A 27,510-nucleotide genomic window follows, 5' to 3' on the forward strand; every position below is an offset into this window, starting at 1 on the left:
TCCTAATGTGGATACATATGTGCCTTTGTCAAGCTGGATGCTGACGTCCAACTGAACCTACTGAGCTTACTGAGTAATAACCTACTGCAGTTATTGTTCCTCTACACAAAAAGCTAACCTTCTCAGCAGCAGATGTCTCTGGCTGTGGAGGAGATCCTTGTTCTCCATATGGAAGCGGGATGCTCTGCTTGACTACTGACTGGTCTGTGAGACCAGTCGTGGCTCAGCCAGGAGATATTATGTCTTACTCTCAGTATCTGACTTTGTCCTTTCTCTCCAATATTTAGATTCCTAAAAATAATAGGAACATTTCAACTATCTGCTAATTAAACAATAAGAGATTGATTACTTTCAACAAAAAAGGGCAGCTTTTAACAGCACAAACACTAAAAGCATCAACAGACAGGGGCCCAGGTTTGAGATGACCAGGGCAAGCCATCACATTTGCATTGGCAATGGCCTCTTTCAGCCACCACGTATAGTCACCAATGGTATGATACCCACTTCCAGAGTGTGAGCAAAAGCTAGAGCTCAAGGCTGGTGCTGATGGTGAGGGATAAGCTGTCATATGGTCCATAGCTCTGACCTTGACAACTCCATTTTCTTTCTTGTGTCAGTGTTATAATTTTGGCAACACTGAATGGCTGTTTCAAGATGAGTTCAATGATCAGTCCAGCATGTAATTCAATGTCTTCTCCAGCTGCTGGCTGGCAAGGAGGTATAGTGAAGATAGTTACTGGCTGGACTATAGGTCATGGAGAAGTTGCTGGGTTTATTTCTGTCCTTCACAAGTGAGACAGTTTCTAAGAGCCCACTGAATGGAAGCTCAAAGACTTTTCCCACTAAAAGGGAGAAATGATGTGCCGTCCCAGAAACCTCCAATAGCAAAGGCCAAGCGTGTGTGTGAGGGTGTGTGCGACAGTGAGCGTGCCTTTGAAATCGTGGACCACTAAACACTCTGCCATGCTTGCGATTTTGCCTCCGAGATATTATGAGGCAGCAAACTAACTGCCTCACTCCCACCTGGCAGGTCTGGGTTCTGGAAGTGGCTTTGTATATCAAGAAAGTAGCAAAGAGAAGCCATGGACATGTACTGTGCTCATATGGATGACAAGAGGAGGAGAGAAATCAGAAAGTATATAGAGAATAATTTGGTGTTAAGAAAAGATTTACTTTGTGAATAGACTGAGGGGAAGATACCAGCAGAATGAAAATTTAGTAGAAGCGAGGGAGGATGACTGAAGGGTTAGGTCTGCAGGAGCAGTTTTGGGTCATAACCTATAGGATATGTAGGCCTGGGTGTAGATGACTTGAATGGAGGAGGATACTAGAGTTAAGGAAGAGCAGAAATTAGACTGGATGGTCAATAACTTGCAGTGAAATTTAAAATCTGGAGTGAGAGGTAAGCCAGAAGCCATTTCCTTCAGGGCTAGTTTATGCTACTATGTGAGCTACCCGCGATGCTCTCAGTCATTTCTGCTTGAAGACTAACTCCTTTATTTGTGTAATGAGGTTCCACTAATCAGGAGAGATAACGACGGGGGGTAAAAATAAAGTATAGTTGGCCCTTGAACAACACAGGTTTGAACTACATAGATCCACCTACATGTGGATTTCCTCTGCCATCCCTGAGACAGCAAGACCAACGCCTCCCTCTTCCTCAGCCTTCTCAACATGAAGACATTTATGATGATCGATTTCCACCTAGTGAACAGTAAATGTTTTCTCTTCCTTATGATTTTCTTAATAACACTTTCTTTTCTGTAGCTTACTTTATTGTAAGAGTATAGTATATAATACATATAATATACAAAATATGTGTTAATTGACCATGCTATCAGTAAGGCTTGCGATCAACAGGCTGTTAATGGTCAAGTTTTTGGGAAGTCAACAGTTACACATGAATCTTCAACTGTGAGGGGGACTGGTGCCACTAACCCCTGGGTTGCTCAAGGGTCAGCTGTACCTTGGAAAGAGAAATGAAGGAAGTCCTTCTATGTGATTCTATCCTACACAAGTAAAAAAGGAAAAGGTTGTTAAATCTAGAAAATATAGAAAAATAGTCATTGTATGCTACAGGAGAGATTGGAAAACTGGGTCAAAGTAGCAAGGCATTAAATAAAAAGTCAAATTCAGGGTATCTTAAAACAACCAGTTTCTTTAATTAGAAAGCAACAAACATGCAAATGGCAAGTGTAGAAATTTATCTGAACCAACATTTTCACTATGATGAAAATTATTCTTCAACACTGATCCAAGCTCCCGCATTTGAAGGTTAGGGAAAATATTGCACTTTGCATTTTCTAGCACTCCTCATACACGGCAAAAAGTTTTAAAAACATTCTGCTAGTTTTGTTTTATACAATCTCCCAAATTCATGCACACAATCATTCCAAACCAATGTTAGGTTATCCCAAAAAAAGGGAAAAACTCCAAAAACCATAACCTTAAAATTGCACTAAAGCTCTGTAAAGAAAAAAATATAATAAATGTCTTATACAAATTTCAGAACATTTAAGTGCTTGCCAAAAAGAGTTTATTATTCCTCATCCTCATTTTCATTCTCTTGACCAGAGCCTTCTGATCTGTCACCCTCCAACCGGTCTGGAAACAGAGAAATACTTTTAGTAATTACAATTATTAATATTTTTCAATGACTTTTATTTAAAATGCATTAAAAATCAGTTCACCACTATGTGTGGATGTTTTTTAGAGGCAAATAAAAGAGTAAAGAAAACACAGTATTATTAGCTTTGATTATGCATGTTATTCTAAAACATGTAAAAATGAAAAAAGAAACCCACTCCCAAAATCTTGATATATTATGTTCTACTGCAGTGGTTGTCAAACAGTGTTCTTTGGAGTCTAGGTTTCTAAGGAGGTACATCAGGTGCTGCAAAGGGGAGTGAGGAGGCAGCTGTGTGAGAGAAAATATGTGGACCATTGTTGAGGATTTGTGTAATTCTGTTTGTAAAAAGATTTTTTTAAATTAAATACTATGTTCCAGGCACTGTGATAAAACCTGAGAATACAATGGTGACCAAGTTTCTGGTCTCAAGGAGCTTATTTAGGTTAAATACTCAAGTGAATATAAACTTACAAACTGGTGAGTACAGTATGCTCTCTCAAGTTTTCAGGATTTACACTTGCTATTCCTCTGCTTGGGATACTTTTGCCCAATTCTTTAGCTATAAAGGTTTACTCATCTCAATACAACTATTATCCCCTTTGTGAAACTTTTCCTGGACATTTCCAAACAGGCTATCTGCAGAATTATGAACTCCCTCCTCCACATTCTAGAATATCTTGTATGAACTTTATAATGATGATCCTAATTACAGTAATAGTTGTTTGCATGTCTTCCTGCAGACCAGACTGTGAGTTCCTGGAGGGCAGGACTTACTTCTTTTTATCTTTATACCCTCAGAGCCTAGTATAGAATGTTCAGTGAAGGTTTACTGAATAAATGAATATAAGTTGTATGAAGGTAAGATACATTACATGAGGGTATTGTGAAGAAGGCGACAGCATAAAATCACTACCACCACTGAGATGGAACTAGGATGTTTCTGCCCCAGAAACATTTCCACATAGTAACATGGAAAATATTAAGGTTAAGCCTAAGGAAAACAGTTCAGTCCCACTGTCAACAGTAAGAGAAGACTGAATCCTGAGATTTTATTTATTATCTACACAGGATTAAATGCTCCCACTGGATCCTAGGTCAACAGCACCAAGAACAATACACTGAAGGGACTGTATGTCCCTTTTAATTGTTTAATTGTCCAAGTGAATTAGATTAAATCTCCTCTATGCCAACTCTAATCCAATGTCAAACCAATGAGATAATGTATGTGTAACCTTTATAACCTTAATTACACAAATAGGTATGAATACAAATAAGCATTCAATTCCTTACTGATCTATAAAATACAAAGTATTCAATACATATTTATAAAATAAATGAACAAAATAAGATTTGAATAGACCTTTATAGATCAGTAAGGAATTTAAACACAGTGGAAGAATTTCTGACCAATAAAAGGCTACCTAAGGGATATTAGTGTAAAAAGAATTATATTGTTTTTATTGTGTGATACTTTCAAGAGAAAACAAAACATGAAGTTGCTATTCTACTTAAGTAGGGCTCAGGAATGGGAATCCTGAGTATAACTGAATATATTCAAGAAACCTATCCTGTCACGTTAGAGCATGATGAAGCAGTAATGGCCTACCTCAAAGTTGGCAGGCTTCTTACTCAAATTTCTTTTGGTTTTCACATTATAAAGAAGATGGGATAATAGAGAGTTAAGAAAAAAATGTCACAGCCTTTAAATCAGGGAGTTTGCAGTAGAGGTTAGACTTTTACACTCAGAGGCACATGATAAAGAGACAAATGAGGGCCAAGAGTCTTTTACGATAGGTCACAGAGTAAGTGACAGTGGCTTCTGAAATGAGGAAAGCAGAATAGTTGTTCTCTCCTCAAATCCAATTCATTTAACTGGTGCATGGTCACCTCTTCCAGAATGTAAGCCCAACTTCTCAGAATTAATTAAATTTTCTGTTCATGAAATGCTACTGAAGTAGTAAGGCTGCAAAGCAGTTAACACACAAATCTCTGGTTGGCAATTATAGACAAGGAGGTCTGAAGAACAGTGTGTTCTTTTAAATAAAAACTGGAAATAAGAATCACTTCTATGTATACTGTTTTTCTTTTTTTTGAGACCGAGTCTCACTCTGTCGCCCAGGCTGGAGTGCAGTGGCGCAATCTTGGCTCACTGCAACCTCTGCCTCCTGGGTTCAAGCGATTCTCCTGTCTCGCCCTCCCGAGTAGCTGGAACTACAGGTGCGTGCCACCACACCCGGCTGACTTTTTTATTTTTAGTAGAGATGGGGTTTCACCATGTTAGCCAGGATGTCTATGTATACTGTTTTTCAAAAGTAACAATGTCAATTGCTTTTGTAAATAAGGTTTACATTTGTAGAAAGGTTCATAAGGTTTACATTTGTAGAAAGGTTCCTTTTATTCTCTGTTAGAATATTTCTTCAGGAAATTATTTTTGGCTGGGGAAGATATGATATGAAGAGATACTGAGTTTGCTGCAGAGGGAGAGAACGCAGGTAAAAAAAAAATTTCCCAATGGAAGCCTGTGTTCCACAAAAAACACTGTTGTATTTTCCAGGCTACCCTTTACAAAGAATTTATTTACTTTCTTTAAAAGAAATAATACAAACTCATTGTTAGCTAGAGATTTGATACTAGATGTGTACTTATTTACCAGAATACTCAGTATTTGTTAAGCAACTACTACATGGTAGGCACTGTTTTAGGAGCCTAAAGACCCAGCTGCAAATTAAGACAAACTGGGTCTCTGCTCTTTATAAGCTTACTTTCTAAGGAGGAAGATAGACAACAAACAAGGTACCACCTGTATTTTTCTCCTCTAAGCTGTAATAAGACAATAAATAAAGAAATTAAAGCTTAAGAGTGATACATACTTGAGGAAAATAAGGCAATGAACAAGAATGACTAAGTGAGAGGGAAGATACGAGAAGACACAGAAAACAACTTTAGATTGGGTGACCAGGGAAGACTTTTCTTTTCTTTTCTTTTCTCTTTTAGACTGATTGATTCTCCCTCTGTCACCAGGCTGGAGTGCAGTGGTGCGATCTCGGCTCACTACAACCTCCACCTCCTGGGTTCAGGCGATTCTCCTGCCTCAGCCTCCCAAGTAGCTGGGACTACAGGCATGCGCCACCACACCCAGCTAATTTTTGTATTTTTAGTACAGATGGGGTTTCTCCATGTTGGCCAGGCTGGTCTCAATCTCCTGAACTCGTGATCTACCCACCTCGGCCTCCCAAAGTGCTGGGATTATAGGTGTGAGCCACCATGCTACCAGGGAAGACTTTTCCAAGGAGGTGATATTGGAGCTAAGACCTCAATTGTATGTGAAGTCCTGGGGGCAAAGTTGGGCAGAGGAACAAGTGAAAAGGTCCTAAATGTGCTACTAAGCTTGATGAGTTTGAGGAAGAGAGGCCAGTATGGCTAAAATGCAGTGAGCTAGAAAAAAAGGTGGACTGAGTGGAAGTCAGAGGTTGGCAGAATGTATGTCATGTAGGACCTTGAAGGCCAGAGTAAGAAGTCTGGGTTTTACTTTAAGAGCAATAGGGAGTCCCTGAGAATTTTAAGAGGGGGTGGTATCTAATTTGTGTTTTAAAAAGGTGGTAGCAGACTATAGCCCATGGGCAAATACAGCCCACTGCCTGATTTTGGTTTTGTTTGAGACAGCCTCTCGATCTGTCACCCAGGCTGGAGTGTAGTGGCACAATTTTGGCTCACTGCAACCTCTACCTCCCAAGTTCAAGCGACTCTCCTGCCTCAGACTCCCAAGTAGCTGGGATTACAGGTGTGCACCACCATGCCCAGCTAATTTTTGTATTTTTGTATTTTTAATTTTTTTTATTTTTTATTTTTGTACAGATGGGGTTTTGCCATGTTGGCCAGGCTGGTCTTGAATTCCTGACCTCAGGTGATTCACCTGCCTCAGCCTCCCAAAGTGCTGAGATTACAGGCGTGAGCCACTGTACCTGGCTCTGTTTTTAAAAATTAAGTTTTATTATAACAGAGCCATACCTGTTCATTTACATATGGTCTATGGCTGTTTTTGCATTACAATGGCAGAGTTGAGTGGTTACAATAGAAACCATACCTGGTTATTAACAAAAAAATTAACTGACCTGTTTTGAAAGGATCCCTCTGGCTGCTGTGTGAAAATCAGACTGTATGAGGACAAGAGAAGTAGGCAGGGAGATCAAGGGTATATAAATATTAGGTCTATTCTGGAGTAAAGTTAGTATCACTTACTGATGGAGTCAATCTGTGAATGATTTAATAAGTGATTGTGATCTCAATAGGATGACAGGCTTTGCAAACCCATGACAGAGAAATGATAAATATCTGTGCCAAGATCCAGAGGTATAATGGGAAGAATGTCAAGAGATAATGCAGGGTTTTATAAGACATGTTAACACATTTGGACTCTACCCTAAGAAGATGTGTGGGCAAAGGAGAATTTTAAGCAGGGCAGTAAAGTGATTCTAAGACATTCTAGAGGAGTCTAGAATGATCCGTGCAAACCATTACCATCTTTCCAAAGCCTCTCAAAGCTTCCAGGGATGTCAGAACTGCCTTTCCATTTCAAGTGGCCACTAGACTAGCAGTCTTTAGTGCATTATTCATGAGATTAACTTTGGTTGCTTTTTAAAAATGTAGAAGCTTAATCTCTATCCAGCTAAAATGAACCAGAATCTTTAGCAGGTGAGACCTAGGTAAGTATTTGTAGTTTGTAAAACCCCTACAGATGATTTTAAGAGGCTCCTTCATTAAAAATCACAGCCCCAACAGAAAGAAACTGTCTCGTATCTATTCCCTGCACTTCCTAGGAAGACTTCTGGAGTGATGGATGAGCCGAGAGGTACTTTGTGGCTACCATGTGCTTATTTGATCCAAATTTTTAACTACTCCATTTTTAACTCTCCTGAATATGCACATATTATTGTACTTGGACTGCAGGACACTGGATAGGAGAGGAAAAGAGTCGTTGACTAACTGACCCATCAAATAACTAGATATCTTAAACATAAGGGCAGCAGAAATGTTAATTTTTGGGCACTTTATTCTATCTAGTATTTTGTACAAGAGAAGCCAGAAGATAAGCTGACTAAACCAACTAGAAATTGTCTTTTTGATTGCTGGCAAAAAGAAATGAAAGAAAGAGAATTTTTATATTAAAAACATCTAATTCTAAAACCAATGAAGGATGGTAGTGGCTATTAACTAACCAACCATTGCTACACTAGCACAAATAGATTTTTGTGCAATTGAAAAGAGAATTAATTTTCTGCAGGAAAACTACTGAGGAAGAGCCATCCACTAGATAAGAGTAAGCACATTTTAGGTGTCATTACCAGTAAATGTTTTTCTTGTTTTAAAATGCTGCTTCCTCAAATGTGAAATTCAAATGGATGAATTTTAAGGGTTACTTGCTGTTATTGAACAAAATACATTTTTAAAAAGTTACAGTGTTATTACAATTTAATAATACAGGAACCCAAAGAAGTATTACAAAAACATTTTGTTGGTCTGCTAACATTTTTTGTTTACATTCCAGGTTTATTTTTGTTGTTGTTTTCACCATCTGAAGTTTTCTCTGTTTCCTGGTAAAAGTTAATATTTACATTTGAGGATTATTTTCTAATTCTTTTAATTACAAACATAATGGGTCTTCTTTCAATTTTTCAGATGTGCTACACTTTCTCTCCTCTAGGGCTTAGAAAAATGCTATACGCTGCCTACTTTCTGTGGAATACTTGTCTCCATTCCCCACTCTCTCTGAGGAAGTGATATTTAATTCACTGCTTATGCAGTTCTTACAGTAAGAAGTTATATTTTTTTTTTTTTTTTTTTTTTTTTTGAGACGGAGTCTCGCTCTGTCACCCAGGCTGGAGTGCAGTGGCATGATCTCGGCTCACTCAAGCTCCGCCTCCCAGGTTCATGCCATTCTCCTGCCTCAGCCTCTCCGAGTAGCTGGGACTACAGGCGCCCGCCACCACGCCCGGCTAATTTTTTGTATTTTTAGTAGAGACGGGGTTTCACCGTGGTCTCCATCTCCTGACCTCGTGATCCGCCCGCCTCGGCCTCCCAAAGTGCTGGGATTACAAGCGTGAGCCACCACACCCGGCCAAGAAGTTATCTTAACAGAGTGAAGATGGGAGGGGACAGCACGATTATAAAAACCCTGAGGTGGGAAAGAGTTTGGTGTATCCCCAAAAATCAAAGAGGGCCAGTGTGGATGGAGTAGTCACAGAAGAAAAGAATGCTGTAAATCAGCTAGAATAGTTTGAGATTAGATCATCCAGAGGTTTGCATGTCATATGAATGATGTGAATATATTCCTGTAAGTGAAGTTTATAGGTCAAAGGGGAGTAAGGGCTTGGAAGCTAATTTCAAATTCTGGCTTTAATATTTATCAGTTGTGTGACTTGGGCTAAGTTATTACAAATAACCTACTCTGTAAAGGATTGGAGGTAAATGAGGATAAAGCTGTGAAATAATTAGTATAAGCCTGACACATTATAGTTACTTTATAAATGGTAGCTATTATTATTAAATGATAGCTAATACCAAATGTACAGACATTTATGAAATCAGTGAAGAGTGATAAAACCCTTGTTTGATAAATATATTCTGATTATAACAGATACTAGACCTTTTCTTTTGTTATAAATTATTCAATTCCTTCTTGAACATTAGTTGTAATATATGCATTTTTATGTATCTGTGGCATTGCACCTCACACTTCATCTAAAACAAAAAAATATTCAAAAAGCAAACTGAGGTATGTTTCATTTCTTAGCATGTCATATTTATTTCTGTTTGGGCTATGACTGATTTTCAACCTACCATTAAAGAATATGCACTATAATATATCTTAAGGTTTATGGTACAGTCCTGTACTCTAAGAAAACAGCAGCTGATAAGAGTTTTTACGTGACTCTGGTCTTTTCATTTTGACCGTTTTACGACAAATGTAGTTCATGAGGAACTAAGTTACTGTGCTAAGATCAAGCATTCGCAGAAATCCTAGAAGTTAAGCTACCCTGATTTTGTGATATTAAAATATATATATAAACCCCTTTAAAGTAGATCTTAAATAATAATATATTTTTCAAATATAAAAATGGTTTTAGTAGTATACTTAAAGTTCCTACCAGCTCGGATATGATTAAGTGAAGCCAACATCCTCAACATGAAAGAGGCAGGAACTGTAATGGTGTTTCTAGTTTCTTCCAACATGAGTTCATTTCGAGTTATAACCTACAAGGCAAGTTAAAAATCATATCAAAGATCATAGAGTAACTGTATTTTTTCCTTGAAGATCGGGCAAACAGTAAACAATCAGCCAGTACCAGGAGGAATTACTTCATTCTTTATGCGTCTGATGTCTATATTTCTGCCTTAAGTCTATTCAATGCCAAATAATCACTGTAACTTGTATTTAAAGGAGGAAGGTCAGAGAACACAACTCTTTCAAATGGCAGAAAAACAAAGGTCAAACTTTGAACCTACTTAAAACATTTAAGAATTTAATTTAGCTTTTACTTGCAATTTGTTTCTCAGAGCCATTTTCTTTGTTGGCTCCTTGTTTTCCCTATAGCAGAACTGATAACTTTAGTGATGCAATACAGTTAAATTATTATCCATGGGCCACTTGAATCCCTTGAGAAGATGTTACCTTGACTGAGGCAGAGTAGTCTTGAAAAATAAATTTTTGGGCAAGGGTTAACACGGAACTGAGCCTTAAGTACCAAGAATAGGATTACTTGAATATTCGTGAACACCCAGAGATGCAATATGTAACCATGAGGAAAGGAAAAAAGTGGAAAAGCAAAAAACATGGCAAAGGAAAAAAAAGGATGAAAGAAAGAGTATGAGAGGAAGAGAAAGATGCTACTCTGATCAACAGTTCCCCAGTACTGAAATAATAAATTCCCAACTCATCAGGGTGCCCCACAGGGCCCTTCACAATCTTACCCTCACCTACCTGTTTAGTTTGATTAAGCTACTTTTGTGCATGTACTCTGGGGTTCCAGGCACACTGATGGTTCATTTACCCTCTCATGCTTTGGCACATGCTGATCCTTCTGTCTTAAATGCTGCTTTGCTCCCTGTCTGCCTGGTGAACTATTCTGACTTCTGTCCAGTTCTTATTTCTTCTGCGACGACCTCTCCATCCTATCTACCCCATTTACAAACAGAGCTGTTCCTCTCTGTGGGCTTCCGAAACACTATGTGTATACCTCTGACTGACACAGACCCCACTACAGTACGTTCTAGCTGTTTACATTGTCTTTCCCACTAAACTCTGTGGGTAGGGCTTTATCTTTTTTACACCAAGCATTATGTATACAATACATCAAGTGTTTTATAAATGCCTATTCAATGAGTGAAAGTATACATGGGAATTGTGCTACAAACAGTCAGTGTTAGTCTAGAGTAATGGTTTTCCAACTTACTAACATCTTTAGCAATGGATTCTCATTTTCATAAGAAATAGTATATGAGAACCCACAAATAAAAATCCTAGTTGAAGTTGGGGAGGAAAGGCCCAGAGTAATGCCTTCCTATTATCCACCTTCCCTCTCCCATCCCAGAAGAAATCCAGAGCTCCAAAGAACTCAGGTTGAAAATACTGTTTTAACAGGCTTAAAAAAATCTTAAAATATAATGATAAAGGAAAAGATTCTTCACTCATTTGTTCTGCTATATACTAATCCTGAAAAACAAAGTTCCATTTCCTTTTTAAGAAAAACTCAAAACGGAAAAATTGCTAGGCTTTTGGAGAAACAGTTATAATAAAATTATTTTCTTAAAAGGACAGATTTTTTGTGTGTGTGATTCTTTATTGTAATAAAATGAATACTCAAACCTGTTTTTCTTAAACTACTATACACCTAATCTGGTGTTACTGATGATGAATATTATAATTAGTAAGCTACTATTTTGATTTTACCTCCCTAGTATTATAGACATGCTTTTATCTTAATTTTTCTTTTTCTTAAAATTTAACCTCCTTAACTGCATTAACTTGTTTCATGTTAGCAACTAACAACTTTTAATTTTTCTTAGGGAAGCATTTTAGGAACAAATTGAAATACGGTCTATAGTAAGTACAATAAAAATCTTACTTCATCAGCAAGTTTTCGGTTAAAAATCCTTGACTCTTCTAATGGTGACCAGATCTTTATGTCATAATCTATGCCAGATGAGGCTAAAACTAGAAATAAAATTTACATATTAATATGAAGCCTAGAAACATGCCATTAATTCAGGATATGCTTATATTATGCATATATGTATATATAGCAAAACTGAGCTTGAATAGCAATTGTACACTACATATTTAACTGTTAATTGAAAATATTATTTTGACAATTTGCTAAATGTTATCCTAGAACATAATTTTAAGACCATGTTGAAGTCACTCAGATTCATTGCTGAAGTCACTTATTCATTGTTCTTTTATGAGATATGTGGGCAATTTCAAAAAGAAGAAAAGAGCAATGCTCTTTTGTTCTGATAAATTAATTCAGATATGTGAAGACTAAAAATGACTGGATGTTCAATTTGGATATACAATAAAAAGTTCAGTCGCACCAAACCTCTTACAGCTTGTAAAACTTAGAAGACATATTTGGAGAATAAACTTTTTAACCTATTTTCTTTTACTTTGTGCAAAAAGCAGATTATAGGTGTGTTTGAAGCTCAAGTTCAGCTGTAATTGACTCTAGTGGTGCCTAGTCAGATAGTTTGGATTATTCTTATAATATTAACAACTAAAAAATAATAATTTTGTGTGACTGATGAGTCATACAAATAATTTCTAGCCCTCGTCCTAGAAAAGATATCTTACTTGGGTCAAACGGATGTGGCTGCAGGCAGTTTACCACATGATTATCAGCTTCCAGAAGCATCAAATGCTCAGCAGTGTGCCGATCCCAGATGAAAATGTGGCCACAGTCAGAACCACTCATTACAAAGTTAGCACCCCAGAAATTGGCTTCTTTTATCTAAGGGTTAAAAAAAATTATTTAAAAATTCAAATTAAAGTTATTAAAACAAAGATTTATGCTATTCTTACATTTTTTTCTTTTTTTTTTTAATTCTTACATTTTTAAAAAACTGGCTTAGAAAATAGTAAAATTAAAAATTGATGCTGGGTGCAGTGGCTCACACCTGTAATCCCAGCACTTTGGGAGGCCAAGGCAGGAGGACTGCCTGAGCTGAGGAGTTTCAGACCAGCCTGGGCAATACAGTGAGATCCTCTCTCTATAAAAAAAAAAATTGACAAAAATCTGTCTTCTAGCTTCTTTAAATTATGAGAGAAATTCATCAGCAAGGGTAAGATGGCAGTAAGTAATAGAAAATCCCCTGTAAGGATAGGGACTTTGCTTTGTTCAATACTATATTTACAGCACCTGAAATGGTACTTGGGATACAATAGGTGCTTAATTATTAACTGCTAAATGAATGAATAGGATTTCTGGGTTTTGGACAATATAATGGTAATTTATATATATGTTGCTGAACTTTCCAAAAATTGTACCAATTTAGCTTTATAAGACAATGAAATAATTCACAGAAAAAAGAAATCGTCTTTTGTATTTTGCTTTAGACCCAAAGAATAGAAAGCACCAATTTTTTCATTAGCTATTATAAGCTAACACAATTGAGAAAGATATAAACATACTTAATTTTATGAAGCAGAACAATTTTATGAATGAAACATCAAAAATCTTTGTATTTCAAACAAGGATTTTAAAAAATTTTAACTGCAGCTGCTACTTTGCCATTTTTGGTGCTCTCACAAAAGAGGGGAGACAATTTTATTGTTACCTGAGCTACTGTTAAATTTACTTATCTTCTCTTTTCTCACTCCTTCCTCTAATTATTTTTATGCTAACTTTTAGGCAATAAAATGCAAGAAATATAAATTGGTTACTTCTATTAATAATGAGTAACCTTTTAAAAATGAGTATAATTGTTACTAGCAATGATATTTATAGAAAGAGCTAATTACTTCCCCACCCCAAATGTTAATTTTTTAACCTAGATCCTAAAGAAAGCAAGCTACAAATTCATCAGCAAGGGTCATATGGCAGTAACATGGATTAAAACTGATTCTGTAGATACCTTCTGATGATGCAATGAATATGAGGAGAACAACACTTTCTAGTTATGAAGGGATCAGAGTAACAGTTACACTAGTCATCTCAAAAACTTTTCTTATTAAGTAATTAATATTACACTGGGTGTAGAAACTTGTAGATCGTAAAAACTACAAAAGATCTTAGAGATCTTTCTGGTCTATTCTTATTTTCACTTGTCAATCTTAAAAATGGGTATAAAGTGGCCTGACTATATTTTGCAATCAACTTAGATTTTATACATTCAAATCCTTCTCTCCAAAACTAACAAAGAATGCTAATACAAGCTAAAAAAAAAAAAAATCCACCAGAAACTTTTCAGGTAGAGGGCAAATGTGAGAGAGAGAGAGAGAAAAAAAAAAAAAGCAATGATTACTTGTATAAGCTAAAAATTTTTTTAATCTACTTCTTTTAGTAGAGTTTTCTTGTAAAAAATAATGGTCTTTCACAATATATTTTAGGACTAAAAGAACCATGTTGGATAAAGAGATAAATGAAGATTTAATAATACTGAAATCCCATTGGCAATATATGAAGATAAATCATTATGGAAAAACATTCAGAGTATGAAACTGCAATTTCACCAAAAAATGCCATGAACATTTGGTACCATTGTCCTGGAGTTGCGATGGCCTTTATAAACCATTTTTACTAGTGGCCTTCTAATGTTCAAAGTATCCAATTCTTCCATTTCTTTCCTTTCTTTTCTCCGTCTGAAGAACTCCTGAATACGGGCAACAGCAGAGCGTCTATGAATTACATATTAAAAAACAAAAATAAATAAAAATATTCACAAAGAATAATGAGAAACTTATGAAAACATAGTAAGTCTAGGAAATACATAAACACACTATCTCAATAAGGCACCCCCAACCAAAAGCATAAAAACGCAGACACAACAGTGAGACATCAGACTAGTTGAGTTACTACAACAAAGTATTTTAGTTAAGAGATCACTTAGAACTTTGGTACTGGTTGAAAAGTAAAGGCAACAGCATGCGGCAAACTGGTTTTTAAAGGGCTATTTTATAAAAACATAATACAGACAAAATTCATGTGCAATTTTATTACAAATATAACAAATTTTATCCAATGTTCTTTCCCCTCTTCTCCATATTAAGAAAACACATAAAGAGAAATGAAAAGAAACTAAGAGTAATATATAATAGCAGTGGATAGACTTCTATTTTGATATTTTATTTAAAATATTGTTTAAAGATGTTCCAAAAACAGACTACTTTAGGTAAAAAGAATAGTGAAACCCGATCTCTACTAAAAATACAAAAAATCAGCCAGGTGTGGCAGCGGGCGCCTGTAATCCCAGCTACTCGGGAGGCTGAGGCAGGAGAATGGCATGAACCTGGGAGGCAGAGCTTGCAGTGAGCCGAGATCGCGCCACTGCACTCCAGCCTGGGTGACAGAGCAAGAGACTGTCTCAAAAAAAAAAAAAAAAAAAAAAAAAAAGGATATTAATATATAAGCAATAAAACAAGGGCCTTCAAATAGCATCTTCTTTATGGACTCTGTATTACGAATTTGGAACTAATGAAGCAGATTTTACTCTCTTAAGAAATGATTTGGTGACAGAAATGGGACTGAAGAACAAAGGACTCTTAAAAACTGATTTAACTATTAAAATAAAACTTCTCCTCTCCTAACACATATTACTTAATAATTTTGTCAGTTTGAATTTATTTAAAATATATTTTGACATATAATAGACCAAACGTCCATAATCTTTAAAAAGGTTACAAATCAGTAAGAAAAACAGATCTCATAAGTTAACAAATATAAAAGATGCTCAGTCTCACTAATAATAGGATAAAAACAAAAAACTGATCTTTTTATGTTTATTAGATTGAAAAGACTTTTATGTATACAGAATGGTAAGAGTTCAGGAAAACAGGCATTACTGAGAGGAGTTTGAAAGTGGTTTTTACACATAAAAAAGATATTGTAAACTTTTTACTAAACATAACACACATACAGGAAAGTTGAAAATCATAAGGTAAAAAGCTCAATGAATTTTTGCAAACGAAACAGGCCCATATAATCAGCACCAGTATTTAGAAACAGTATAACCAGAATTCCTGAAGTCTCCTGAGTGCCCCATTTCCATCATTACTGTCCCTTTAAAGGAAACCATTATTCTGACTTCTGATATCATGAATTAATTTTGCCTGCTTGTGAACTTTAATTAAGTGGAATAATACATTTTTTTATGTCTAGCTTCTTTAGCTCAAAATTATGTTTGTAAGATTCACCCATGTTGTACTTGGCTGTAGTTCATTCATCCTTTTTGCTGCAGAGTATTACTTGGCATAAATATATTAATATTTATTTATCCATTCTACTGTTGGTGGACAATGGGTTGTCAACATTTTTGATTACTAATATTAGGCTACTATCCACATTTGTGTATGTCTTTTGGTGAACTATGCACATATTTATGTTGGATATATACCTAGAAGAGGAGCTGCTGGACCTCAGTATGTGCATAATGTTCTGCTTTAATAGATACTCTCAAACTGAAGATCTATTTGTAGTTTTCCAAAGTGGCTGTATAAATTTACACTCCCACCCACAATGTAAAGTTCCAGTAAAATATATTTTTGAAGAGAAATTAAATAATATAAGCTTTGACTCAGCAATTTAACTTTTAAAAATGTATATTATAGAAAAACTTAAATATGTAAATACATAAACTTTTTTTCACTGCACAACAGTAACTGAGACAGATTGGAAATAATCTAAATGTTCATATAGAAAGAATGGGTTAAATAAATTATGGCACATCCATACCATGAAATACTTATGCAGCCATTAAAAAGGATATGAATGATCCATAAACAACCACATGAAAGATACCACCACTATACTGCTTAATCTAAAACACAGGCTAAAGAATAATTCATAGAATAAAATTATATATGCATAGAAAGGGTTTGGAAAAATGGACACTAAATTGTGACTAACAATTTTTTAAATAATTATGTAACAATTATATACTTCTACTTTCATAATAAAAAGATGTTTACTTTTTCATAAACTAAATGGTACACTTTAAGCTACATAGACTTACTTATATAAAAACTTTTTTTCTGGCCGGGCGCGGTGGCTCACGCCTGTAATCCCAGCACTTTGGGAGGCCGAGGCGGGCAGATCACGAGGTCAGGAGATCGAGACCATCCTGGCTAACACGGTGAAACCCCCGTCTCTACTAAAAATACAAAAAATTAGCCGGGCGAGGTGGCGGGCGCCTGTAGTCCCAGCTACGCGGGAGGCTGAGGCAGGAGAATGGCGTGAACCCCGGGGGGCGGAGCCTGCAGCCAGCCGAGATCGCGCCACGGCACTCCAGCCTGGGTGAAAGAGGGAGACTCCGTCTCAAAAAAAAAAAAAACTTTTTTCTATGCTATCAAAGAAAAAGGAATCTCCACATACATTTTTAAGTCAGATACAGTTAGAAACTCCCAGAAAAGCTGACATGTTTAGTTTACTCTATCTCTTTCTGACTGGGAGGTGAGAATGCGAAGGATAGAGAGGTCAAATATTCTCGAAAGAGACATACTTAAGAGACATAAGCTTGGATCTCTCATTTTTCTGAGTGGAAGAAAAAGGAATAATGAATCAGTTACAAATATGTGATTAGCAAGAAACCAATAAAGAAAAAACTCTTTTGCTAAGAAAGTAGAGTTATAGGTGGCAGAGGAAATAACTGTGTTGCTAAGCCAAAGGACCTAAGAGCTATAAATGAGAAAAAAAAATTATGCAACAAGAATTTACATGGCAGCTCAAATCATTTATTTTATCACCTAGGCTGGAGTGCAGTGGCGGTATCTCAGCTCACTGCAACCTCTGCCTCCCAGGTTCAAGCAATTCTCCTGCCTCAGCCTCCCAAGTACCTGGGACTATAGGCCTCCACCACGTCTGGCTAATTTTTGGATTTTTAGTAGAGATGGGGTTTCACCATATTGACCAGGCTGGTCTCGGACTCCTGACCTCAAGTGATCCACCCACCTCAGCTTCACAAAGTGCTGGGATTACAGGCATGAGTCACCGTGCCCAGCTTTAAATTATTTAAGACAAGATGGATAGACAAAATTAAGGCTGCATTAGTAAATGAGGTGGTAATAATTATGAATAAACAAGAACTGTATCAAAGCATAAATGTTCATTTAAAAAGTATGCTCTAGGCCAGGCACAGTGGCTCACCCCAGTAATCCCAGCTACTTGGGAGTCTGAGGCAGGAGGGCTGCTTGAGCCCAGGAGTTCGAGACCAGCCTGGGCAACACAGTAAGATCCCATCTCTAAAAAAAGATGAAAAAAATTAGCTGGGCATGGTGGTACACACCGGTAGTCCCTGCTATTTGGGAGGCTGAGGTGGCAGGATGGCTTGAGCCCAGTAGTTCCAGGATGCAGTGAGCTAAGATCATGCCATGTATTCAAGCCTGGGTAACAAAACAACTCTTAAAACAACAACAGAAACCAAAACTCAAAAATCTACGGGCCAATTAATACAAATAATAGAAAAGGCATGCAGCTGGATACATAATCATATACAAGTTAACTGCATTTCTAAATATCAGCAGGGGACAAATAGCCTAAATTTTAAAAGGAATGCATTTATAACAGCAACAAAAAGTATCTTTAAGTTATAAAAAATATGTGTAAAACCTGCTCACAGAAAAATAAAATGTTACTGAAAGATATTTTGTAAAAGGCCTAGGCTGAGTGCAGCAGTTCCACACCTATAATCCCAGCAGTTTGGGAGGCTAAGACAGGAGGATCCCTTGAGCTCAGGAGTTTGAAACCAGGCTGGGCAACATAGTGAGACCCCATCTCCACAAAAAAATCACAAAAATAAGTCAGGAGTGGTGGCACACATCTGTGGTCCCAGCTACCCAGGAAACTGAGGTGGGAGGATTGCCTGAGCCCAGGAGGTCAAAACTGCAGTGAGCCATGATCATGCCACTGCACTCCAGCCTAGGCGACACAGCAAGACCCTGTCTCAAGGAAAAAAGAAAAAAAGGCCTAAATAAATGTAGACATAACTTTGTATTATAAACAATTTTCACCCAAATTTATTTTACAGATTTATTACAACTATAAGCACATTCTGATGACTTATTTGTAGAACTTAAAAAGTTGATTATAAAATCAACCAAAGGACAAAGAATAGCCAAGATCCTTCTAAAAATGAATAAAGAGAAGGAAGGGTCTTGCCTTAGCAGCCATTAAGATTTATTACAAAGCTATAATAATTACAAAAGTATGATACTGACAGAGAGACAGACAAATTGTCTGATGAAACAAAAGAGCCTAGAAACAAATCTATTTTATATAAATCTTTGTAATATGACATAGGTGGGATAGCAGATCACTGGGAAAATTCACCATTTCATAAATGAACAGGGGAAAAACTGGCTATCTAAATGGGGCAGGGAAAAGTTACACATATACATCATAAACAAAAATCAGTTCCAAATAAATTAGTAACTTAAATGTCAAAAGTAAAACTTCAAAAGGAAATTCAGATAAATTTTAAAATTCCAGATAAGGATTTTGTAAATAAAAGAAAGTGACAAGCATAAAAGATTGATAAAGTTTACTGTGAAAATTAAAAATTGATCATCAAAAAACAGCCTAAAAACAGTGAAAAAAATCATAAAACAGAAATTTGTACACTAATACACGACAGTGGATTAGTATCAAAAATGCATTAAGAATTCTTATAAATCAATAAGGAAAAGAATAACAACTCAATTAAAACAACCCAGTAGAAAACCAGATCAGGACTGGGTGCAGTGGCTCACGCCTGTAATTCCAGCCCTTTAGGAGGCCGAGGCAGGTGGATCACTTGAGGCTTAGGAGTTCAAGACCAGCCTGGCTAACATGGTGAAACCCCATCTCTACTAAAAATACAAAAATTAGCCAGGTGTGGTGGCATGCACCCGTAATCCCAGCTACCTGGGAGGCTGAGGCAGGAGAATCACTTGAACCTGGGAGGCAGAGGTTGCAGTGAACTGAGATTGTGCCACTGCACTCCAGCCTGGTGACAGCAAGACTCCATCTCAAACAAACAAACAAAAAAAACCAGATCAGGAGATCAGGCTGAAAAACATGAGATGCATCATCTTATTTGTAAATTGGGCAATGAACATCAAGACCATGAGATATTATTGTACACCAAATCAATTAGAAAAATCAAGATATGTGACAACAAGAATCAGTGATATGAATAAACATGATTTTTAAAAAATATTGTTAGATATTATATTTAATTTACACTCCCAATTTGGAAAACAATTTTAAATTATTTTGTAAATGGTCCATTCCTGGGTATATACCCAAGAAAAACTGTTATCAGGAGAAATATTTCAGAATACTCAAAGCAGCACTGTTAATACCAAAAACTAGAAACAACCTAAATGTCCATTAATAGGAAAATGGATAAACTGTGGTTTAGTCAAACATGGATTATTAGATAGCAGTAAAAATGATTGGGCAAGAGCTACATATAACATGGATGAATCACAGTAAGATAATATCTGAGGGAAAAAAAGAGTCCCAGTCTTGTATACAGTATGACATCATTTTTATATAAAGTTCAAAAGTGGGTAAAAATTTATGTTTATATGTTTATGTTTTGTTTTTTAAAGCAAGGCATGATAACCATAACATTCAGGACACTGGTTACCACTGGTGTGGTAGGCAGATGGACAAAATAGGGTGAACAGGTAGATTTAAGTTATAGCGAGTTTTTTAGTTCTTGGATTGGTTGGTGGGCTCATGGGTATCTAAAGAAAGAAAGAAAAGGAGCCAAGTATGAACTAACAATGATAGTGTGTCACAAACTAAGAATTATAAAAATATAATTCTCCCATTCCTCAGGTTAGATTAGGGGTCCTTAATACTCTCAAAGCTCTGCAAAGCTCTGTCAATGCAATTACTGTATTGTAACTATGTATATGTGCCTGTGTATCCCACTGAACTGAGAGCTCAAGGAGAGTAGGTGTTGTGTTATCATTATCACCAGCACCCATCAGAGTATCTAGCACATAATAGGTTTATTGAAGTAACAAAATAATAGGTAAAAAACTGATTATCCAGCAATTTCAAAGCAATAACGAAACAGCTCAAAGTATCAATTATTATTCTATTTGGAAGAAACATTTAATGGAGAAAAAGAGTAAATCTGAAGGATGTACAACTAACCTAAGAAAATAAAACCTAGACTCCTGACTTTGTATTTTACTATTGCATATTCCAGAAAATCTGGAATCTTGGAGATAATTCCAAGGTTAAAGTATGAAGTTACATGAACCAGAAACAGTCTATAAACCCCTTTTAAAAGTACTAGTCACATTTAGTAAAAAACTAGGCTAAAATATAAGCAGAAATTCATTAAATAGCACTAAAAAATATGAATTAATTTGCATACCATTTTCAAGATGGTAAACCCTTTCATAAAACACCATTACACACAGGTAGAATGGCACAAATTAACTGATATTATAGGTATTACTAAAATACCTTACAAGAGAACAAAGACTTTTTAGGGTGGAAAAAACAGCATAATCAAAGATTAGGAGAGGACAGACCAGGAATGAAATGACTTAAGTATTCAGTTACCAAACAAGGTTATTATATAAAGGATACTGTACTATGGATAGAATACAAGAACATGACTAGAATTATAGCAGGCAATTTTTGAATAAATCTGTAGAAAGAAATTATTTACTGTGCAAAACACACAGTGAAAAACTAAAGGGAAATAAAAGCTTCTCCTAGTCCAGGTTTCTAAGGAACTCAATACTTGTCTAGAGTGTAGTTAGAATAATCTGGAAGCAGAGCATTTCTAAAACTTGGGATTTTTGTAGGTATTCCACAAAACAGGCTTATGATAAAGTAAGTGTGGAAGATGATATACTAAACAAAGCTTAAAGAGGTTTCTTGCTGCAAGTCTTCTCAGAGGCTTTATTACGCTACAGGTTCTTGTGAACCTCAAAAAGAGGTATACACAATGTAGTATTTCCCAAATTTTGTGACCACGTTGTAGAGTATCAGAACACTTTGGACAACAGTGACCTTCATCTTCTTATTTTGTAATTAAATTATTCCATTCAAAAATAAATTGAGTGTGAATTTATTATTAAAAACTTGAGCCTGATTTTTTTCAATTCAAAGATTGAAGATCTAGGTTCTTACAAACATAGGAAAGCTATCCTCACCACCATCTCCTTCAACAGAAGAGTTTCTGCAACAATTATTACATTAGCTTAGTAGTTCTTAGAAAAGAAAACCTCATTAATTTGAATCTTCTTATATGTAATCTGTGATTATTCAGAGTGAAGCTAAAATTTACATTTAAATTATAAATTTTAAAATGTTTGCAGTCCAATTGAATCCTATAAATAAGAGTCTAGAAAAAAGTTATTAAAAAATAAACATTTTAAGTGCTTTAAAACACACACTTGGTTTATAGTAAAAGCTATGTGCTATGGTTTGCATGTCCCCTCCAAAACTCATGGTGAAACTTAATCCCCAATGTGGCAGTATTAAGAGGTGGGGTCCTTAAAAGGTGATTGGATCATGAGAGCTCTGCTCTCAAGAATGAATTAATTCACTTATAGATTAACAGGTTATCAGGTCAGTGGGGACTGGTGGCTTTATAAGAAGAGGAAGAGAAGCCTGAGCTTAGCCTTCTCATCATGTGATTTCCTGTGCCAGCTCGGGACTCTGCTGAGTCCTTGCCAGCAAGAAGGCTTGTACCATTGTGGCCCTGCAACCTTGGATTTCCCAGCCTCCGTAACTGTAAAAAATGCATTTCTTTTATTAATTACCCAGAAGATTTCTATCATAAGCAACAGGAAATGAACTAAGATACTATTAATATGTTAGCATTATCTAGCTTTATCAACAAAAAAGGTCTATATGTTAGAATTTCTGTCATTTCAACACATATCTTTACAAGTATCTGAAACAAGTGAGGGAGATGGGTTGCTAGAGAGTATCTTGCTGTTTCTGCTCTTTTGTGGGGGCAAGAAACTGGATTCTTTGCCTTACAATGTATTAGTAAACAAAGGTAAGGGATAGCAGGTCTGATGCTGCTATCTTTAGAAGGGTCTGCTTATAAGGCTGGCCCTTGGCCAGTGTCTGAGAACTTGACTTTTGGCATGTTACATGGCTCTGCCTGCCTGGGACGCAACCCTGCAGGGCCAGCTTGCGTAAACTGCAAAAATAACATGATTTGTGGTGAACATCTACTTTCCTTCTGGGTCTGGAATTCAGGTGACTGTGGTTAGGCACACAGGCAGACGTGCCTACATGACCAGACCCCAGTAAACACCCTGGATTTTGAGTTATAAGCAGGCTTCACCAGGGCAGAAAAACTACACAAGTATTACTGTATTTTATTGGGAAGGGAGATGCGCATTCTGAAAGGGAGAACTTTGGAACATTATGCCTGGATTCTTCCACTCTGTCTGATCTTTTTTCCTTGCTATAATAAATCATAGCCATGATTGAAGTGTCTTTGATTCTTCTGAGTCTTTGTAGCAAGCAATTGACTGTGTGGGGAGGCTGTGGGACCCCTGAAACAGTAATTCATTGGTTTCTCATTCAAGTTTTAGGAAGCAGAGAAAGAAAGCAAAAACCCATATCATGCAGGGAGATACGAATAAAAATTTAGTTAGCTAGAGTTTTTGACAAAAAGGTGTTTTTGCCAACTTTTATTTCTGTATGAATGTATGTATTACACTGTCCTTAAAGGTGCTTACATTCTTATATATGAAAACATACAAATATACAATGAACTGTGATAGGTAGTAGAGTAGGTGTATATAAGGGCCCATATTTTTGATTAGGGAATATATGGGCCAGGAAAAGTAGCTTAAGATGATGTTGAAAGATGAGGTGACCCAAATGATGGTGATAGTGATGGGAGATCTTTTCTGTTAGAGGGCTCAGAGTATGTAAAGATACGCTGGCTTAAGGCAGCATAATGTATTCAGAGAACTCCAATAGTCCTCTGAATGTATTCAGTGACACTCCAAGTATGGCAATGTAGAGAGCATGACCAATTTTTGGCAGCAGCTATAACATGAAGTGCCCTATATACCAGGCAAGGAAGCTGGGTTTGTTTCTTCTTTATATCATAAACAATGGAGAACTACTGAAAGCAGGAGTAGAAGGAGTTGGAGAACTCCCTCAGTAGACCAGGTAAGAGGTGATGAGGTAATAAAAGTAGAATGAAGAATAGGGGATATCTACCATTTTATTTACTATTCAAAGAAATATGGTACCTATCATTCAGAATCTTAGCAGATTATAGGAAAACACATTCCCCATTGTAAGACAGTCCCTAATGAAGACTAGTCATAACGGGCAGTAGATATAAACATCTGTGATAATTTTATTTTTCTAATTTTGTCTATCTTAAGCAGAAGTTTACATTCTTTGAACATCTCCAATTGCTAAAAGGAGAAGCAGAACAAATGTGTGTTCAGTGGCAGGAAAATACTGCCTTATAATTAGAAGTTTCCACCAGATAATCTCTACATAAGAAATAAATGAGGTAGAGAAGAATGAGTCTCACCTCATTCACTCTATAGGGAGGTAACTGTTACATTTTCTGCTTTACCATTGTTTATCAGTTCATGATAATCTCCACTTTAGTGTTTTAGCTTTTCTAAAACTCAATTAAAGCATCATGGTACTTTATAGTTGCAATTTTCCTTATAAAACCAGAAACCAGCTTTGCGTACTTGGGATAAAAAGTATAAATCAGAATATCAAAAAACTCTGAAGCAAATTCCATTTTGTTGTCATATAATTAATCAGAAAGTGATAACCAGGCCAGATGCGGTGGCTCAAGCCTCTAATCCCAGCACTCTGGGAGGCCAACATGGGCAGAACACTTGATGTCAGTAGTTTGAGACCAGCCTGGCCAACATAGTGACCAACTCTGTCTCTATTAAAAATACAAAAATTAGCTGGGCCTGGTGGTGGGCACCTGTAATCCCAGATACTCAGGAGGCTGAGGCGGGAGAATCACTTTAACTCTGGAGGCAGAGGCTGTAGTGGGCTGGGATCATACCACTGCACTACTGCCTGGGCAACAGAGCAAGGCTAAATCTTGGGGGGAAAAAAAAAAAGAAAGTGATAACTAGTAATAATTTGAAAAAGTTACTTCAAATATACCTTAATGTTAAAACAGGCTAGAAACAACAGCACAAAAACAAAACAAGTTTGAGAAGCAAAAACAAATTTGAGACTTGTAGATGAGAATCCTCCCGACAATGAACCACAACCAGAAATTTCCATACATCTATTATATTTTTTGGCTTATTTCATGACTTCTGTATTTTTCATTAGGAACTCTACAAACTTTAAATTTCTGATTGTTGCTATATGTTTCATGTTCAACTCTGTTTTAGAAACTGATGGTAAGTAACAGATATATGCCTCTAGAGTTAAGTACAAGGTTGATTTTGTCAGCAAACCAGGTTTTGAGTAGGTGACTGATGTCATTAAGGTTCACTTTAAAGATCTACTCAAAAATATGTCCCATTGTCAGAATTAGAGAAGTGCTTGAGGCTTATATATCATCTTGATATGTGACATTATTTCTAAACTATTTATAAGGAAACAGCTTTCTTGCAAAAATCAGAAACCTATACACAGATTTAGATTCAAGTACATTTTTAGTTATTGAGCTCAAGGAAAAGGAGCATATATGAATAACAAAAAGTTGATAGTTGTTATCCCAATCAAATTTAAAGAACATAACTTGCATTCTTCAATAAAATATCCAAAAAGAGTAACTGATATTTAAAGTACATCATTTCAGATTATAGTTACTTTGTCATATGACATATTTGAAGTGAACATCAGTCTGCACACAGGAAATTTCTTTTCATTCTATCCCCATGCAGTGCATGCAGCTAAATATAGTTTGTGGAAAGCGACCTGCTTTACAATGCTTAGCACTTAGAGTTCAGTAAGTTCAAAGGAAGTATTAACTGTTAATGGAAAGGTGGTTAGCTGTGGAAAAAGAGGACCTGGCAAATCCATCATAAAAAAAAAAAATTATGAAGGAACATACTGAATTACCTCATTATTCTATCACCTATTGTTGTTCCTCTGATATTAAATCTAGTGAAGGGAACACAATAACTGAAATCACTTACAAAGACTTCAAAGAACCAAATATTTAAAGCATTAAGGACACCCTTTTTATCATCAATCATCTCAATTTAAAAAAAAAACTTTTGTTTCCCTTTGTGACTTAGGGCATTAAGCAAGGAATATGTCAGTCAACTAAATGTATATGAAGAAATTAAGGAAACAAACACTCATTGAAGATAGAATAGAAGGAAGACATTGCACTTAATCCCTTTTATCTTTTAAATAAATCAGAACCCAATCCTGTCACAGTATGGGAAACTGCACGGGCTTATTATGAATACCATCCACTGGAACACGTACATGCTCCTCAAAGCTGAGGAGCTCTTTGGAAAATAAATAATTAAGCCCTAAGCTGATTCACTTGGCCTAACCACAAGACTATATAACAAATGAGCAAAGAATAACAGGGCTTTTAACGCCCTAGGAGTTCAGTTCTTTCTCTTTGACTACTTCTTTTCTCTCTTTATTATAATTGCTTTAATAAAGAGTAAACTGCAATAATGAGAAATATGGAAATCGCAGTTATAACGATAACTGAATAAATGCTGCCAAATTTACAGTACAAGGAATTTTGGCTTTAAAAGTGAGGGCTATGCTCCATGGTCCAGAGCAGGTATATGGAACCAAATTTCTATGAAAATAATACTTTAAAAGTTATTAAAGGGCAATATAGGATATTTCCCTAATTCACTCTTTAGGGAAAAAATTGTTAGATCATCCTAACTGAGGCTGTAATTAAAAACTATTCAAGACTATGTGAGGGGCTTATTCAGGAAGCTTTCTTAGATGCTTGTTTTTTTTTCAGAGAGTAATTTAGGTTTTCTCTTGAGTTTAGAAACAGATCTACCAATCAGACCATCAAATCACTTACAACAGATTTGGCATTGTAAAAAAAAAAAAATTATATGGCCTGGGTGCGGTGGCTCACGCTGGTAATCCCAGCACTTTGGGAGGCTGAGGCAGGCACATCACGAGGTCAGGAGATCGAGACCATACTGGCTAACACGGTGAAACCCCGTCTCTATTAAAAACACAAAAAATTAGCTGGGCGTGGTGGCAGGCGCCTGTAGTCCCAGCTACTTGGGAGGCTGAGGCAGGAGAATGGCGTGAACCTGGGAGGCAGAGCTTGCAGTGAGCCAAGATTGCCCCACTGCACTCCAGCCTGAGTGACGGAGCGAGACTCTGTCTCCAAAAAAAAAAAAAAAAAAAAAAAAAATTATATGAAGATTATCTAAACAGAGAACTCAACCACACTCTTTTCATTCCAAGGGCATATATTTACGTTTCTTAACCCAGTATATGGCCAGGCGTGGTGGCTCATGCCTGTAGTCCCCCAGCACTTTGGGAGGCTGAGGCTTGAGGCCAGGAGTTCAAGACCAGCCTGGTCAACATAGTGAGACTGTCTCTTCTAAAAAAAACAACGACAACAACAACAAAAATTAGCAGAGTGCGAAAACATGCACCTGTAATCCCAGCTACTTGGGAGACTGAGGGAGGAAGATCGCTTGAGCCCAGGAGTATGAGGTTGCAGTGAGCTATGATCGTACCACT

General features: G+C 36.4%; 1 protein-coding gene across 6 annotated transcripts in view; it reads right to left on the reverse strand.

Moving 5' to 3' along the window:
- Positions 1-2,131: 2,131 nt before the first annotated feature.
- The window catches only part of DCAF6 (DDB1 and CUL4 associated factor 6), a 139,272-nt gene continuing 113,893 nt past the window's right edge, over positions 2,132-27,510 (reverse strand). For all 6 annotated transcript variants that reach the window (XM_030824021.1, XM_030824020.1, XM_030824025.1 and 3 more), the window contains 5 exons: positions 14,381-14,519; positions 12,477-12,633; positions 11,752-11,840; positions 9,775-9,880; positions 2,132-2,604 (listed from right to left, as the gene is read on the reverse strand). In XM_030824021.1, coding sequence (XP_030679881.1) covers positions 2,540-2,604; positions 9,775-9,880; positions 11,752-11,840; positions 12,477-12,633; positions 14,381-14,519 — 556 coding nt within the window. In that variant the 3' untranslated portion in view covers positions 2,132-2,539. The remainder of the gene's footprint in view (positions 2,605-9,774; positions 9,881-11,751; positions 11,841-12,476; positions 12,634-14,380; positions 14,520-27,510) is intronic.

Source organism: Nomascus leucogenys, chromosome 12 (genome assembly GCF_006542625.1).
Source record: "Nomascus leucogenys isolate Asia chromosome 12, Asia_NLE_v1, whole genome shotgun sequence".
Taxonomy (NCBI): Eukaryota; Metazoa; Chordata; class Mammalia; order Primates; family Hylobatidae; genus Nomascus; species Nomascus leucogenys.